Source organism: Daucus carota, chromosome 7 (genome assembly GCF_001625215.2).
Source record: "Daucus carota subsp. sativus chromosome 7, DH1 v3.0, whole genome shotgun sequence".
Classification (NCBI taxonomy): Eukaryota; Viridiplantae; Streptophyta; class Magnoliopsida; order Apiales; family Apiaceae; genus Daucus; species Daucus carota.
The window spans coordinates 11,348,568-11,366,354 of NC_030387.2; the positions used below are offsets into that span (position 1 = coordinate 11,348,568).

The 17,787-nt window shown below is 33.7% G+C and overlaps 3 protein-coding genes and 1 non-coding gene across 5 annotated transcripts; all 4 read right to left on the minus strand.

Moving 5' to 3' along the window:
- Positions 1-218: 218 nt before the first annotated feature.
- LOC108193724 (protein SPIRAL1-like 1) lies at positions 219-3,405 on the minus strand. 2 transcript variants are annotated; one of them, XM_017360523.2, is made up of 3 exons: positions 3,251-3,405; positions 1,819-2,117; positions 219-542 (listed from the first exon to the last, which is right to left on the minus strand). In XM_017360523.2, the coding sequence occupies exons 2-3, from the start codon at positions 2,086-2,088 to the stop codon at positions 462-464; spliced, it is 351 nt and encodes a 116-aa protein (XP_017216012.1). In that variant the 5' UTR covers positions 2,089-2,117; positions 3,251-3,405; the 3' UTR covers positions 219-461. The 2 variants fall into 2 exon arrangements, with proteins under 2 accessions (XP_017216012.1, XP_017216011.1); XM_017360522.2 differs by having other exon boundaries at positions 1,819-2,122; positions 3,251-3,404.
- A 7,098-nt stretch (positions 3,406-10,503) lies between these two features.
- On the minus strand, positions 10,504-12,467 carry LOC108195312 (putative methylesterase 11, chloroplastic). The gene is made up of 5 exons (XM_017362269.2): positions 11,824-12,467; positions 11,494-11,730; positions 11,270-11,413; positions 11,057-11,185; positions 10,504-10,970 (listed from the first exon to the last, which is right to left on the minus strand). The coding sequence occupies exons 1-5, from the start codon at positions 12,193-12,195 to the stop codon at positions 10,659-10,661; spliced, it is 1,194 nt and encodes a 397-aa protein (XP_017217758.1). The 5' UTR covers positions 12,196-12,467; the 3' UTR covers positions 10,504-10,658.
- Positions 12,468-14,289: 1,822 nt separating this feature from the next.
- On the minus strand, positions 14,290-14,362 carry TRNAR-ACG (transfer RNA arginine (anticodon ACG)). The gene has a single exon. It is a non-coding gene; the product is annotated as a tRNA-Arg (tRNA).
- A 271-nt stretch (positions 14,363-14,633) lies between these two features.
- On the minus strand, positions 14,634-16,925 carry LOC135147736 (uncharacterized). The gene is made up of 5 exons (XM_064081045.1): positions 16,831-16,925; positions 16,651-16,725; positions 16,468-16,566; positions 15,338-16,208; positions 14,634-15,017 (listed from the first exon to the last, which is right to left on the minus strand). The coding sequence occupies exons 4-5, from the start codon at positions 16,204-16,206 to the stop codon at positions 14,759-14,761; spliced, it is 1,128 nt and encodes a 375-aa protein (XP_063937115.1). The 5' UTR covers positions 16,207-16,208; positions 16,468-16,566; positions 16,651-16,725; positions 16,831-16,925; the 3' UTR covers positions 14,634-14,758.
- Positions 16,926-17,787: the final 862 nt, after the last annotated feature.

A 17,787-nucleotide genomic window follows, 5' to 3' on the forward strand; every position in this document is an offset into this window, starting at 1 on the left:
ATATAGTTTAATTTGTATTTCTTTCTAGGAAATGACTTGATATAGTGAACTCATTCAAAGTGAAATAGCAAGGCATGTCAAATTTTATCAAAATAAGACCTTTTGGACTTCAAAAACTCAGTTAACAGCAAATTAGAACTTTTAAAAGCTATTTATTTATGACAACATACTTGAAGTTGAAGTGTTTGGAAAGTGATGGTGGTTTTACAAGGAATACATGCAACATCAAAATTTTGAGTATAATTATGGAGAAGTTAATTATCGAATAAAATCAAACCACAAGCCCTAAGAAACATCACAACTCTGTGATAGACCCTTAGGCCTTAGGTATACAATAGACAATCGGATAATAAGGTTTCGAATTTAACAATGCATTCCATTATAGGCAATCCACAGACTTGGCAGATAAAAATCTTTGGCCTGCTGAAAATTTGCTACACAGGTGACTAGAATAGAGAAAACTATTTGGAATCTCCGCCAAAGAGGTAATCCAGAGATGATCCACCGCCAGGGGCTGCGTGCACCTTGGTTGAGGGCCTTTCCTGCACCAAATAAAGCAGAAATCATGTAAAAACCACGATTTTGGTTATTAGTGAACACAGAAATCTAGGATTTCAAACACATTCTTTTTCTCCTTTTTCTAATTAAGAAACCGATAAAGTCTGATAGACATGCAGAATAGTATGACACTATATTTACAGTTAATGTGGTACAACAGTTCATGGTAGTGTATAAAAAGAAGAAAGGAAAGAAGAGATCACCATATTGTATGTTGCTGTAGAGATTAGTAACTGTATATAGGTAAAACAGAACTCACAAAGAAAAAAAATGCAATATGTATATATATTATATATAATTTCCCCTACGACAACAAGAGTGAACACCATATTGCCAACCACCTGGCTTTTTTAAAAAGGCAACATACCACAGATAAGTCAGTTTGCTATCATTTCGAAGCCATTCTGCAGCAAGGGGCAAATTACTGAAAGAAACGCCTGAAGAACTTAGATAATGTTTTAAGCCACCAGCTCTGTTAATTCATATTGTTGGAAGCTAAAAGAAACACTCTGAATTTTAAAACTGAAAAGCAATTTCATTGACTTTAACTTGAAAAAGTGGATGCATTTTATTTGTAATGTGTAATTTTTCAACCAAGACAATGGGAAATAGTCTAGCATGAGCAAGAGTGCAGAGTTTGTGGCCTATAGTGCCCAGACAGCTGAAATTGCAAAACTATTATTCTGTGTGGTTCAGCTGCGAGAAAGATCAAGCTCCATGATGACAAGGGGCAATAAGTTCTATTAATTTCAAGCTAGAAATGCTATATTATGCGAAACACACGATGAACCAAGTTATGTTCCCAACATAGTCCATGGGAATCCGTAGATGCAAGGATATAAAGACACACAATACCAGAATTCTGATGAATTTTTCATTGCATCACAGGTTCCACATTGCACTGTATATAAAAAATGAGTACACTTTCCAGAAGAGTTACTGCCTTACCGACCATACTAATATCCTACAATGTCTAGCTTAACCGCAATAAAAGTGAGAGCAGTGGGAAATAAAATGAATCTAGGCTCCATTTAGTCGTACATATCTTTAATTTTTTAGTCTTGTTTTTTTTTCTGCTAAATAATTTTTTAGTCTTGTTTGACTTTTAAAGAGACATAATAATTGGTTTCTGGATTGATAATGTGACTTCCTTTGATCTACCCACTACTTACTCCATGCGTGATGAATCTATGCAAACAAGAGAAATTGTATATATTAAGCCAGTAATAGAACGAAAAGAAGTTTGTTGTGCCGACATACCGTGAGGAAGTTACCAGTATTCTGACCATCTGCTCTGAAGTAGTTGTTTGCAGCAGTACTGTTTAAAGCAGTGCTATTTATTCCGGCAGGAATCTGCTTGGTAATATCAACCGGTTCTGGAGGGGAATTAGGTTTTGGGGATTGAACTACAGTTTGCACCTCGTCTGGAGTTGCCAGTGTTTTGTTTCCAGAGGGCTTTGGAGCCTCTTCACTTCCAAACAAGTATCCCAATGAACTCTGACCCCCACCGCAGCTACCACCACGATTCATATTTCCTAACTTCGTATTTAAAAGGAAGTCTGCCCTGCCCATATACCAAAGCAGACGACAAAAGGAAGCACTGGTTAATAATCAAAAGCTATCAAGAGTCAAATTATATATGAAACCCGAATAATAAAGTTTGCAACCTGAATAGTTATTAAAAATTGTATAGCAGCAGATATACATGAAAATGGATCACCTATGAAAAGTTTACAGTCTAATATGTATTACAATTATTAATTAAGATGATTAAAGCCCATTTTCATGCACGAATCTGAAAAGCTATAGATCAAGTGATTGTTGGCTTAAAAGACATTGAAACAATTTTTATTCTACTGCTATTTGTGGGTAAGTGCACTTCCTAATGACGATACAACCTTGTGCATAATATACCAATGCACAGGGCATCAATTCCACAACAAGATTTAATCAAGCAAATAACAGTGATGTTAGTTAAAATATGAGACTCAAGGCTGATCATATAGATCTAATTGATATTACTAATGACCAACATTTTTAACACAAAACCAATTACTGGACATCGGTCCATCACTAAAAATTCATATCTGAAACTCTAATCAGAGTCTCTGATCTATGAAGGTCTCATTTATCTGGATTTTTTTACTAGGCAAAACTTACAAAAAAAGTTAAAAACTGCTCAACAGAGGTTGCATACTAAGTTTAATAGTAAGAAGTGTACACCAAATGTCCACTTAATCCATTAGTACGAGACATTTTCGGAGGTGCTCAGAAAACAAATTAGTGTCAACTTGGCCTAAAACCGACAGTATCCTCCACTTGATCGATTTTAATCTTATAACAGCAACACTTTCGCATCAACTGACATAACACAAAAGCAAAAACATAGAACTGAATTAATCTGGTTAAGCAATCACACACTTGCATAATTAATACAAAAAGTAGAAATAATTAACTAAAATTAGCACCTAACAAAACAAAATTAGTGCAATCCCAATAGCACAAAGTAGATGACAACTTTAGATCCCCAAAGCACAGAAGCAGCAAACATATGAACAATTTAACATATGATGTGCATTACACTTATGTAAGAAATGTTGAAGGAGCTAAAATTTGATGTCACTATACATACAGACATAATGTGTGTATATTGTTACATAACAGAAAGAGATCTAGGGTTAAGCTAAGCAACCTTAAAATTAGCTTTAGCTTCAGTCAGATAGATCTGCTTTAGCTCTGTGCAAGAGTGTTGCTGTTGAGCTCAATGGGGGAGACAGAAGGTACTTGCATATACAGTTTATTTATTGAAATTTAAATATAATAATAATACTAATTTCTTTTCCTTAAAATCATGGATATTGTTTTTATTAAATATTCATTTTCTATTATATTGCTCATTTGTTAACGAGTGAATGAGCCCGACCGTTTGATATTGCAAATATGCAGCTCGATGACAGTGAATTCCTCTGAACGACTGGCGTTAAAAATTCTGTCTCAACCATCCAGAGGATGTTACTTTCTTGATACAACCTACAGTAATATAAGTTATATTCATTATTATTATTATTATTGTTGTTGTTGTTGTTATTATTATTATTATTATTATTATTATTATTATTATTATTATTATTTAGTAGTTACATTTATTTATATATGTTACCACTATTTCTTAAATATATTTTCCACTGACAATGTCGTTTATAACTTTATCATAACTTATAGAATTAAAAAATATTAATTTGATGACTAATAAAATGTTCAATTATTACGTTATATAAAATTAATATTATAATTAAAAAATATAAAAATATATAATTTTTTAATATAATATAATATAATAAATTTTGTGTGAAAAATAACTAGATTTGTAAATTTACGTTTTATTTCTGAATAGACAAGTCATCTAAATTAAATTATGTATATTATGCATAACAATCAATAAATTGAATTTGTTTGATAAAAAATATATTTAAATTTGTATATTTTGTCATTCACGTGTTATCATAAAATTAATATGATAATTAAAAAATTATATTATATTATATATTATAATAAATTTTTATATTATAAAATATAATAAATTTTGTATAAAAAATAATTATGATTTATAAATTTATGTTTTATTTCTGAATAGACAAGTTATTTAGATTAAATTATGTATATTATGCATAATAATCAATTAACTGAATTTGTTTGACAAAAAAATATTTAAATTTGTAAATTTTGTCATTCAGATAAAATGAGTTAACAAATAGCAAATTTTGTTCACCGTTCAGATAGGTCATTCATCTAGATTTTCAATCATCGAGCAAAACTTGTTCACATTTAACAAATGACCCATAGTATTTTGTTCTAGTAAGCATTGTAACTAAGCAATGTGACAACTGCCATGTAGCATAATAAGTCATGTATACATTTACAGGAACTGCAGGTGAAACTGCACCGACATAAATTATGGTATCTTAAAGCAACTCCAATGCAATGCTATACTTGGTTCTATTACTATATTATAGCATCAAAAGTAAAAAAGCTCAATTCCAAAAGGGTGCTATATTTGGATGCATCCATGCATAGATGCATCCTTGGTTCTATATTTGAAACCAAGGATGGATCCATCCATATTGCCGCATCCTTGGTTTTATATTTTATTTATAGAAGTTTGATAAAAGTTAATGAGTTGGTTAACTTAACTTTGAAACTAGTTATAGAACTTAGCATTGGAGTGCAAATTTTATTTTAACACCAAAAAACACTTTTTGATGGTATATTATAGCAATAGCAATAGATATATAGCATCTAGCATTGGACTTGCTCTTACAAATAAATGCAGGTTGCCCGAAATGTGGATTTCTCACGGTTTTCAATTTTCGATCAATTTAAAATATCGTGCTGACTGATAGTGGTACCAGGCTTTTTTGGATATGTCTTCAAAAATAGTTGTATTTTACCAAGGCTTTATACGGAGAACAAATGAAGGACCCTTAATATATGTTCATGTTCTATTTTTCCTAATATTTATAATATTTTATATAAAAATATATTATATAAAAATTATTAATGGAACGATCGTAGTGTTAGGTATCATTTCGAGTTTTTGACGTATAAGCGGTACGAATCAGTACATGATTCATTAAAAAAACTAACATTCTATCCATCGAAACGTTAAATCAATGTTAGTTGACCGTATTTATTCTATTTCTTTCATTGAAACATATAAAAAAATACAACTGAAACCCTTATTCTTCTTTTGTGCTCTTGAGTTCTCGAGTATTAAACAATCTTGTGATCATGTTGTCAATGTACATTTTAAGAGTTTGAGTAACAAGCTCGAAATTTGAGACCAACTCTATCGATATCAGTCATCAATTTCACAATGGGGTTCGATTTTTCGATTTTTGTGTTCAAAGTTAGATTTGAGAATTTTCTTGTTATTAGACGAATCTTTACTTGTTTGTTCATGTAATTTGCTTATGTGCTTAGGATGATGTTGTGTTTTTTGTATTGAGTTTTAAATAATTTTCGAAGTCGATTGTATATATTAGTGTTTAGGTTTCAGTTTTTGTATTTGATTTTGCCGGAATATAGGTATGGTTGATGATTTGTGTTGTTTGTTGGTTGATTATGATTGTCTGATGATATTGATTTTAAACAAAACAAAAACCAATCTGAACAGAGTGTTTGAGCTATGACTAGGATCCGATTGGAATTTGAAGCTCGCTCGACGATTTCTAGGTTTTCCAGAATTCGGCAACTTTAACTTTTGAATTAACATAATGCTACTTTTAATGGGTACATAAAAATATCGCGACACTACTTATAAGTCACAAATATGAAATGATATCATTTATAATAGAGCTTATTGCACTTTGCAACCCTCTGCTTTGCTCGAAAAACACTTTGGTACATAGACTTTCAAACGTGTCAGTTCGCCTCATTAACTTATAATTATCCTGCAGTTTGCACCCGTTAATCGTTTTCCGTTTGTAGTCAAACTGTCAACGTTAAATTGGAGGATAAAACTGTAATTTCACTTTTTAAATTAAAAGAAAAAAGAAAAAACAATCGTGCATATCAAAATGTTGCTGTGAAACAATCGTGCATTTTAATTTGTAAAATATTATAAATTAAATTATAATAAATATATAAAAATTTATTTTCTTTGTTTTTGCTTAACTAAAAATGGTTATAAAATATTATAAATTAAATTATAGTAAATATGTAAAATTAGTTTCTTTGTTTAAGCAATCTCATGATATTGGTAATATTCATCGAACACTTTTACAAAATTTTCACATTATACATTTATTGTCATATCTAGATAATATATTCAATTTATAATTATATACTTATATATAATCAGCGTAAGGGAGATAATTTGGTCGCATGACCACATGGTTTAAAAGTTTTTCATCTATTGGATCGTATATTGAACAAATAAGCCCCGTTATATTTGAACAAAATTAACTTCTAATTCTATAAGACAACTGATATTTATTTGTATGTTTATAATTCCTTTTCTAAATCCAAGACAAATTATGTCTTTCACATGTTTATGATTTTTTTAATCCAAAATAAATATTTCTACAAGCTTTAATTTTAGAATCATATAAATCGCACCATCACAAAATTATTTTTATCTGATATATTTTAATACTCCCTCCTTCCCATTTTAATTGTCCACTTTGCACAAATCACACAAATTAAGAAGTATTAAATGTGATATGTTGTTATCATTGCCATGCATTGGTTATACAAATATACTACTAAGTTTTAATTCATTTTGGTTAAAAGTCAACATAGTTTGCATTGTAAATAATGAAAATTGTGTGAACTAGTAAATGTTAACATTGAAACTTGTTATAATTTGTATTGGACAAAGAAAATGGACAAATAATATGGGAAATTTTTTCTTGACAAAGTGGACTATTAATATGGGAAGGAGGGAGTATTAATAAGCCAGATATTTTAATTCAAAATAAATATTTCCTATCAGTTTTAATTGTAGAATCATATAAATCGCACCGTCACAAAATTATTTCTATCTAATATATTTTAAAATTAAATCTTATTATAATAATTTTAATATAAAATACATTTATAAATATAATTTAATTCGATCCGCATCGTCTAAACTACTTAATTATCTTATATCTCATTTATTCGTCATTCATATTTCCATCGGTAAACTAGGTATTCTATAACACTAGTAAACTTCGTTTGATAATTTTCATATTAATTTCAATAAAAAATTATGAGAATTATATATATATGAAGAAGAGCGGCCAAAAGAGCCGTTGGCTTTTTGAAAAACTAACGTTAACTAGCCAATGTAACGGTCAGGGGCAAACTGCTAACGGTTTCAAAGTTGATGAGGCGAACTGACACGTTTAGAAGTCTATGTACCAAAGTGTTTTTCGAGCAAAGCAGAGGGTTGCAAAGTGCAGTAAGCTCTTTATAATAACTAGGGGTGAGCAAAAAACCGAATTGAAACCGTAACCGAAACCGAAACCGGTCAAAACCGCATGAAACCGAACCGCATGAAACCGAACCGAACCGAAACCGAAAATTGAAAAATCGAACCGATTCTAATGGTTGCGGTTGCGGTTTTAAGCTAAAACCGAACCGCAAAAAACCGAACCGAACCGATTATTAGAATAAATAAATATATATTATTAATACTTTATGTAGGTATTAAAAAGAATGATATACTCGTCTAAACATATATTTTATATAGTTTAAATAATCAATTATGTATTTAAATTTGTTTCAGTAACTGGACATCACCAAGATAATATGTTATCACAGATAATATGCTACCATAACACAACCCAGTAGGGCTGTAATTCGGGCCGAGCCGAGCCGGGCAAGCAATATACGAGTTCGAGTTCGAGTATTTTTAAACGAGCCGAGCCGCTCGTTTATGTTAAACGAGCCCAACTTCCTGATCGGACTCGACTCGGTTATTATACGAGTCGAGTCGAGTATACTCGTGAGTTACACGAGCCGGTATTTGACGAGCCGAGTCGAGTACCCGTTTATAATATTACTGGATCAGGATATTATAGAAGCCCAAACGTATATTTTAAAGCCCAACAAACAGCAGGCCAGGCCTGTATCATGTAATTAAACCCCTAAATAGTCTAAACTGCATACGAACTCCGAAGACTAGTAGACTACTTTCCTCTTTAAGCGACTCGCGACCACCGACACCGACACCGACAGGCGACACTGACACCGACCCCGTCGATTTACTGCTAAAAATCAAAGAGGTACCATTTCTTTTTACATCGATTCGCATAGTTATATATATTATATGTATATATACATATGTTTTGTGTGTATAAATTACATAATCAATACTCAATATATTTCTGTTTAATGAATCATTGAATCCTGGTTGTGAATATACATGTTTTTATGTGTTTTTGAATCATGTTTGTAGCATTATCTCTTTACTTGATTTGTGTGGATTAAAAAATGTGTGGCAATTAGGTTTTGATGAGGTTTATTTGCTGATTAGACGTGGAGTAGAGATGATTTGGAGGCTAGAGCTGTGGGATTGAGTTTAGGATAATGTTAAATATGTCGAGGCGCTTACATTTAATTAAGTGGTGTACTATGATAAATTATTAAATTGTTATAAGCCTGTAAGCTGTAAGATAAGTTGTGTGAATGTGTCCAATATGTTTACCATGCTTGAGACTCTGTCTGAACCTGTTCAACGTTTGTTCATTGGCTGAATTATTAGTGCGTAAGTAGCAAGCTAAGGAACTACTGTGATTTACTAATTTGAATATTTGATGATCACAGTGGATTGGTTAGTTTGAGTCGTATAAATATAATACTCATACTAACTCAGACTTAATAAAGAAGAGTCTTGACAAATGTTCCTCACATACTAATATAGTGCAAAATTTCTTTCCTGATCAACACTTGGATTATTTTTCCTATATTCAGTAAGGTTTGGTGGAGTTATTTCTAACTCCCGTCAACTAGAGCTTATGGATTATACTTCTGTTAACTGTTTTCATACTTTACGCTTGTAATCTGGATTGATCACAACTTCTTATGGATGCAGGGGACAAGGGTATTATGGATCAGGAAGAACCAAGAAAGAGCAAAAGGAAGAAAACTCATCACGTAGAGATATTTCCACCCACTGCACCTTACAACAATGTAAGTCACGTAACAGTCAGAAGTTTCGCAGATGAATCACTGTCAGAGGATGATTGTGCAAGTGATTGTCAATTGTGCCTGTGTATAGATTTTGGAATATATTATATTGACTTTGGCAGGTAGGGAGGAAAGCCTAAATCCTACTGCATATATCAAATATTTGCAAAAATTATATATTTTTTTAAACGAGTTCGGGTTCGAGTCGAGTCGAGCCGTTTTTTCGAGTTCGAGTCGAGTTCTAATCGAGTATCGGGTATACTCGGCTCGACTCGAATAAATAAACGGGCAAATTTTCCTGTCGAGCTCGACTCGTATACATTGTCGAGCCGAGTCGGGTAGACTTAAACGAGTTCGGGTTCGGGTAGCTCGCGAGCAACTCGGCCCGAATTACAGCCCGACAACCCAGAAACCAGCCATACAAGTTAAAAACACTCTTAAAATATCATGCTTTCACAATCTTTTGGTGCAAAACATAAACTGCACTGTGAACTACACTAACTGACATATTTCTGGCCTTGTTAGGGTTTATCACATGAAATTTTTACAGGCTTAATATTTAAAATATACAGTTTTTTGTATTTAACTTTTATAATACTTTTTTATATTTATCTTTTGCGGTTTTAAAACCGAAACCGAACCGATTTAAACCGAACCGAGGTTTTTTAAAACCGAATCCGATCCAGCGGTTCGGTTGCGGTTTCGGTTTTCAATTTCAAAAACCGAAGATTTGTGGTTGCGGTTGCGGTTTTACCCTAAAACCGCACCGATCCGCACCGCGCTCTTCCCTAATAATAACCAATACCACAATGATATTATTAATAATTTCTCTATAATATTATATAATATATACTTCTATAATTAATATTAATATTATATAAAATAGCTGCATGATATTATATATATGTGACATGTTACCACGAGTACCCTATAAAGACTTCTCATTAAACTTTTAATATATATTTCTCAGGGAATTATATATCTAATTATTATATGTATATAGTTATTTCGTGTACTCATTTCGTGTACTCATGTATCTTGGTGACAAAAATCATATTTGACTGATTCTTGATTTTTCATGTTCGTGTATATTCTTCTCGAGTACCGAAAATTGAAATTCGAACTAAATGTATATTTAGTATCGTTTCATATCATGTACTAAATTGCTCGCTCTATGTATGCCCAAACTGTATTATTTTGGGCTCCAGATTATTTTACTTCCGGTCTTTCCAAATGATAATGTACTCCTATTGAACATTCTTGAAATTTTTGGGACCCAAAAAAGCGTTGAAATTTGGAAAACAATGCAGACGGTGATCGATACCAGACTGTGACGACATGCTTATAAGGATGTAGGGATGCTGGTGTAACCATTGCCAGCTACAGGGGTGCATTTAACATTTCTTTCTAGAACAGATTAATACTAACTATCCACTCAATTTTACCACGGCTTGACGTTTGTTTTTGGATGGAAGTTTCGAAATCTCTACCAAAATCTTGTGAAGAGCCTGAGGCTTTGAGAAAAAAGGGGAATGATCGGAGCCTTTAACCGTAAAAACATCTTCAGGAGGGTCTGAATCGATCATGAAATCCTGGAGACCTGCTGGGACTGCAAAATCTTCGTCTGTCTTGACATAAAACCGCGGAATGGAACCATAGTTTGCTTCAGAAAGAGCCAGATTGTGCATAATTGGTGCAAACGGCATTGGCCTCATCGACACTGAGGCTAATATGGCATCCTGTAATGTCGTAAGATCCAAAATTTAGTTTTATGAAACAGAAAACCGCGATAACTGCAGCATGTTATTTGTGCTTAAGACCATACCCTAGAAGGACTCCGGTTATATAACACGTCTGTTAGTAATGTTTTCTCAAGGAAAATTGAAGTTGGGGGATTATCTTTCCCATTAGCATATACAAATTTCTGAGCTTGTTGCATCAGATCACTTGAGGGCTGCACAATAGCATTGGAATTATGAAAACCAGTGGATCATTATTATAGTTTAGGCAACTCAAAACTTGAATTCAAGAATCAAACCTGTTGTTGATACGTAGCAAGCGTACTTTTCCCATTAGACAGCATTGCTGCAGCAATATAAATGGCTTTTGAGACTTTGGACGGAAACATTTCCATCACATAAGAAACACAAACACCGCCAAAATCATGTCCAACCAAAATCACCTGCACGTGAAATGATTTTAGAATTTGCTTGATTGAGAATATGATCCGAAAAAGGCACTGTGAGGAGGAAGAGAAATAACCTTTTGGCCTTGACCGAGATTATCTAGAAAATCAATGAGAGGTTTTACATATTGAGCAAAACAAGTGATGCTGTTTGTGTCGGTGGTATCAATTCCAGAGCCGGTTAAATCTACAGCATCGACATCAAATCCAGCTTCTCTCAGTAGTGCCATACTCTTATACCAACACCACGCCCCATATCCACCTCCATGGACTAGAACAAAATGCTTCGTTTCAAGATCTTCCACCTTCAAATCCTTAAAAAAAAAAAAAACAAACATTGCCTTAAAAAAAATGTACAGGGACACGAAATACCATTCTTCATTATACAGGTCATTAGGTATGAGAACCTGATTCGTATTTTGGTGATATTGAGGAAGATCCAACAATGAACCTGCCCTTGAACTTGCACTTCTGGGCAGCTTATTCTGTCTCTTGGAAGATGAAAATGGATACTGGACAGAGTTTGACCTATCAAATCGAGTTACAGAACCATTCTGCTGATGCTGCCTAAGAAGCATTAGCGCTGCAAGAGCTTGTTGCCGAATAAGCTCATCATTATCTATGACTTCTTTCTTCACTGCAGTTGATGATGATGACCGTGATCTCAATGCAGTATTTAATTTCTGCCCCGATTCTATAAACGATAACGACTTCTTAGACCACTTGGAAGTCCTTTCTCTGTGACCCTTGTGACCAAAACATATCAATGAATTTCCCATAAGGCTATGATAGTCGTCTATCAAGAAAAGTCAAGAAAGCTACTTTAAAATGTTAGTAGTCGATATAAAAGACAGAATAAAGCCAGAACCTCCTTTATCTCATAAATTCTGGCACTAAATCGAATGTTCTCCAGAGTGCTACACTCAATGAACTAGCGGATGACTAGCTTTATATCAGATCACAGTAGAGGGGTAAGGGACATGTACATTTCATCTTTCCGAACCCTGTTTACGACTTAGAGAGGCATGTTTGGCTATGAGCCTGTTCCAGTAATATTTATGACACTAAATTTGCTGGGGTCAGAGGCAACTACATACATGCTATTGTTAGTAGAGGTTGGTTGATGTTAGTTGGCTCTGTACTACTGCTCTCCATGAATGAAAAAGTCAAGATGCCGAATTTAATTACTCTGAATTCTGATAGAAATTTGGGAATGCAGAAACAGACAGAGCAATTATAACACCCATATATCCCCCAACTGAAACAGATACTGGTAGGTAGCTATGGTCTTTTTCATGACCGGGCTGGACCAGATTTCATATTTCTTTATTTATGCTCTAGTCCAGTCCTGGAATCTGTTTTCCGTTCATATACTTATTACAAATCCATTTAGCAGTATTCTTGTTTCGTTTTTGATCATTAGCTGACTGCAAGGCCGGTGCTGAGGTTCACAGGGTCTTAATCAAAATGGACTTTTAGGACACTAATTCATGTAATCACACGTTCTTCGTATTTGTTTACAAGATACTAAAATATAGGGGCCCTAAACGTTTAAGAGTCGTACGCTTATAGCAAAGACCAACTTTGGCTGACTGAGAGAGTTGGAGCTGATTCAATAGATAAGAGAGAGAAATATTAGTGGAAAATAACAAATGCTGGCTACGTAAGAGGTCACTAAAGGTTGTACATTCAATTCAGCAAACAAAGAATTAAAGTCTAGAAATGGTAGCCACAATTTTATAAAAAGACTGCCAAACATATGTACATTGTTAAATCTGGTAAAAATATATGATAGAAAGGAAACCAAGGCCAGTGAACTTTGCTAATTCCTGTCTCTCAGTATACAATACTAAAGACTAACATATATCACATAGAACCAGAATGCAATTACAGTATCCAAAGGTGAGAGGAATGTTGACCAAACACGCTGACAGCCTTGTTTCAGCCTAAGCTCAGTAGAATTTTTTTGCTCAGCTTCACAGCAGCAACAATTTCCTATGGATTCTGAATAAAATTTCTACGTCATCGCTATCAGTTGAAACCTCAACTTTAATGATTTTACCTGTTCAGATTAAGTACAAGAAGTAACAGTCACCAACTGATGTGAGCTTACTGTGAGAAGAATTACAGCTACTTGTATTTTCATTTTCATTACATAATTCGAGAGATTTCACAACAGAACAAAACAAAGTTTTCTACTTTTTTAGGTATACAGACTCCGAGTGCAGTTCATATACTTGACAGAATCAATACCACCATTCCAGTTCAACAACAAATTGAGATGGTCAGCAAAGGAAACATTTTATAAGCAAGGACTTGATGCATATTTCACATGAAAGTATAAATCTTTCATATACAAAAAGCATACGACTTTAGGTAACTTTTCTAAACTCGACCTTAGATTCCGTTTTCTCAAATAACTATACACATTACTTTGAACGTGCTTTAAATCAGGCGGCAACATTGAATCCTTTACTTAGGGATATTGTTTCGATTCCAGTAGATTCGCACTCTAGCTACATTTAGAAAACTCCATTAAACTAGAAAATGTAGGTACTGCAATCAGATTGAATTGAATAAATGAACTGCACAATTCTGAAGTCTGTACCTGAAGGTTCTCAGACAACCTTAAAGTAACACAAACACATGGTCGAACAATAACATAATTAACAACATAGTAGAAATCATAAAGAAAACAACAAGTACTCTATAACCAACAGGACTCCTTTGATAAAGAAAACAAGTACTCTATAACCAACAGTCCTTTCATCCTTTCAAATCCTATATTAAAACCAAACTTACAATTTACAAAAAAGGGTTGGCCCGATCAGATTGAATGCTGGTTTTTTATTAGCATATGTAAAAAAGCAAAACGACTCTGCTGGGGATCGAACCCAGAATCTCTGGTTTCGTAGACCAGCGCCTTATCCATTGGGCCACAGAGTCGGATAGTGGTAACAGCTCAGTTTTACTGAAGTTAAAATAGTTACAGGTTTTAATGAGGTATCCAACTGGTATTGCAATTTGCAATTAGCATTTTTTTTTTTTTTATCATTGCAGTAGTTTCAGAAGTTCTTTCATAATTCTTATAAATTTTATAATAATAAAAAAAATAAGCAAGGAAGCAACTTTGTTTTTGTAGATAAGTAAAACAACCTATATAGAAAGCTAGCCTAACTAGTAACTACATATATGAAGCTAAAAACTACTGGATTATGATCAGAATGCTGCAAAGATCTCATCTTATTTCAAGAAATTCAGAAATTTTAGGTACACATGCCCTAAGGCAGGCAGCTGTGGGACAGCCATGCATCGAAATATGGATGTGAAGCACTCATTTTCTTAGCAACAAGGGCAACAAAACCACTTGTTACACCACTTCCAGCTCCAACAATGTTGATGTGAAGGACATGAGCAGTGAGGTGAGGAACAACAATTGCAACCGCAGCAGCAGCAGCACCCAAAACTCGAAGAGCTCTTCGTTTGTGCCTCTAATTTGACAATATCCTCGTATACAGCTCGCTGCATATCCTGCTCCCTTGGAGATGGTCCCTTCATGGAATCACTTCTCATAGTAGGAGTTTTAGTAGGATCTACCAAACTGTAATGAATGAAAGATACAATTAATTATGCCTGTGATATTGAAAGAACATGATCAGTGACTAAAACATGAGAAGGGACAATGTGACTATGGGCCGCACTTGAAATAGTGCCAAACTGGCCCTGAAGACCTTTTTATGATGCGACGTGCATGTATGCGTGAGTGTGAATGAAATGGCTTGTATAACATTCCTATGTAACAAATCAAATGCAATACCAAAACCATGCTTTCTATATTTGGAGATACGTGAAAGCATTTTTATTAGGAAATTAGTGTCAACAAAAGTATGGTCGGTTTTAGTCAGACAGAATGAAACTTGCATTGGAAAGGCAAAGGATTGAGTACTGGTTCCACTTGCGTCAGAGGGACGATTAATCATAGAGGAATGGCCATTCACTTCTGCTTCACTCTCCTTCTCTTCAGGTTGATCAGACACATCTAGCTCTAAAGAATCATCCATCTTCTCTTCTGCTGCTTTTGTTTCCTTTGGTTTATTGTCTGAATCCACAGCCTCTTCTTCTTGCAACTTTCCTATTGGAATTAATGGTGGCCGTCCAGGCTTAGCAGCCTCACTAGGCTTATTCAATTCCCCAGAACTGTATAATTCTCCACTCATCAAGAGAAATTGCTCCCTGGAGAAACTATTGTTCCCGAGGTGTAAACTGAAGAGTGATTCGTTAGAAGCAACACTCCAGTCCATTGCCGAAGAGGATCTCCCAAAAACAGAATCTGGTATCCTATTAGGATCATAACCTCCAGCCTTCTCCATTACTTGAATGGGAGGTGATTCAATTGGCGATGGTGTTTGCAATGTAGATTTATTGGTGGCTTGAGAAACTTGTGAGCTGGGCTGAGATGGGGAATTCTGGCCATGATTCTTAGATTGACTATCCTCCTGGGGTTCAGGGGAGACGACAGGAAATGTGCTGGATTTCTGAGGCATCTTGGCATCTATTTGGAAATAATCTGATGAAGACCCCGAATAAGAAGAAGAATGAGACGTTTTTGACATCTCGGCTGAGCCAGATGTCTCCTCATTAAAATCAATATATTTTTCTGCTTCACTTCTGCTGTCATGGTCAGATTTCTTAGCTGACATTACAGGGAATAGTGCTTCATCCATATTCCTCGAATTATCAGCATCCTTGATCAAGTGCTCATTGCTTTCACTTTCATGCTCAGACTCCATCACTGAAATTTTAACCAACATTCCATTTTATTAATTACTTTTCATAAACTGCATATCCCCGAATTTCCATAACAGAAGGACTCTCTATAGGTATGGCATTACATAAATTTCAAACCAGACTGATAAATTTCGGATGCAAAGAGTAGTATCAATGGATCATCATCAATCTTAAAATTTCTACCCAGTGGAATACCCTGACATATTATTAATTGAAATCCGAAAACAACTCTGAACTACAATCGAACCAGCCTAATATCTTACCTCAAAGCTGTTAAATTCCGCTGTCAGAAATATCTTCTAGCTACTTTTCTTTGTCGTCAGAATCACTCCCCAACTTAAAATCCTGCAATAATCACAGTACTACTGACACACAAGAACAAACATTATTACACTATTTTTGCATACTCAAAATTCAAGAATTGCAACAAAATGAGAATATTTCACCTTGTAGCTTTTCCAATCTTTCATGGAGCGGCAGAGGCAACAAGAAGCCACCGCCCCACAGCCACACACATGCACCTGCAGATTGCATGCAAATAAATATAAATCATATCCAACACAAACGATATTTTTATAAAATGCTCACAACCCTTCAATGAAAAAGCGACAGAAATTAAAATGTACCTTTGGATCAGCAAGGATTTCTTGTTTTTTGATGAGATTTTGCAAAAAAACAAGAATGCAAAAGGGAAAGAAGAAACAGAAAATTAGGGTTTATCAAAAAAAAAAAACAGATAAGAAAGTAGATGATAATTCTACAGGCTTACCGACATTTACGTGCAGAGTGCCCATCTATCCATTCTTGTTTCAAATATTCAAAACACTCAACATCATTTTATGTTTTAATTTAATTTACAATATAGTGTATAAAATGTTTGATATTATCCAGTTATTATAATATTATTGTTTAAAATATTTGACCTTTTTTATGGCCAAACAGCCAACATATTTTACTTTTTAATTTAATAATTCAAATACACACCAATATAGTGGGTTAATTATTATAAAATGTATATGTAAAATAATGTTTAAAGGTAAAATTAATTTTTGAATTTATTTAATTTCTTTTTCAAAAAATAATACATGAATTTAGTAATTCTTATTTATATGATTTAACTAGGGACATTGGCCGCGCTACACGTGCTCTAGCGAATATCTCATTCTATATTTTTTAATCATATATTTTAATATCATTTTACTGTTATAGTTATATTTTTACTCATTTAATTAATATACTATCTTATAATGGATATTTGTTATTTTATTTTGATTTGTTTTAGATGATATATACTCTCTCCCCATATTAGATGTCCACTTTCAAATAAATCACGCATATTAAGAAATTCTAACAATAAGAAAAAAAATTTCAAAAAAAAAAAAGAAAAAAACAATAAGAAAAAATTATTATAAGAGTATGTACCCTTATTAAATGAAATCACTGGATTAAGTTACAGCTAATATCACACCACCGTGAATTTATATTCATTAACTACACTTTTGCTCTTCTCTCCACACTTCATGTAATCCCACTGGCCATTAACAGTGATAATCCAATGCTTTTCAAGAACAAAATCTCCCTCC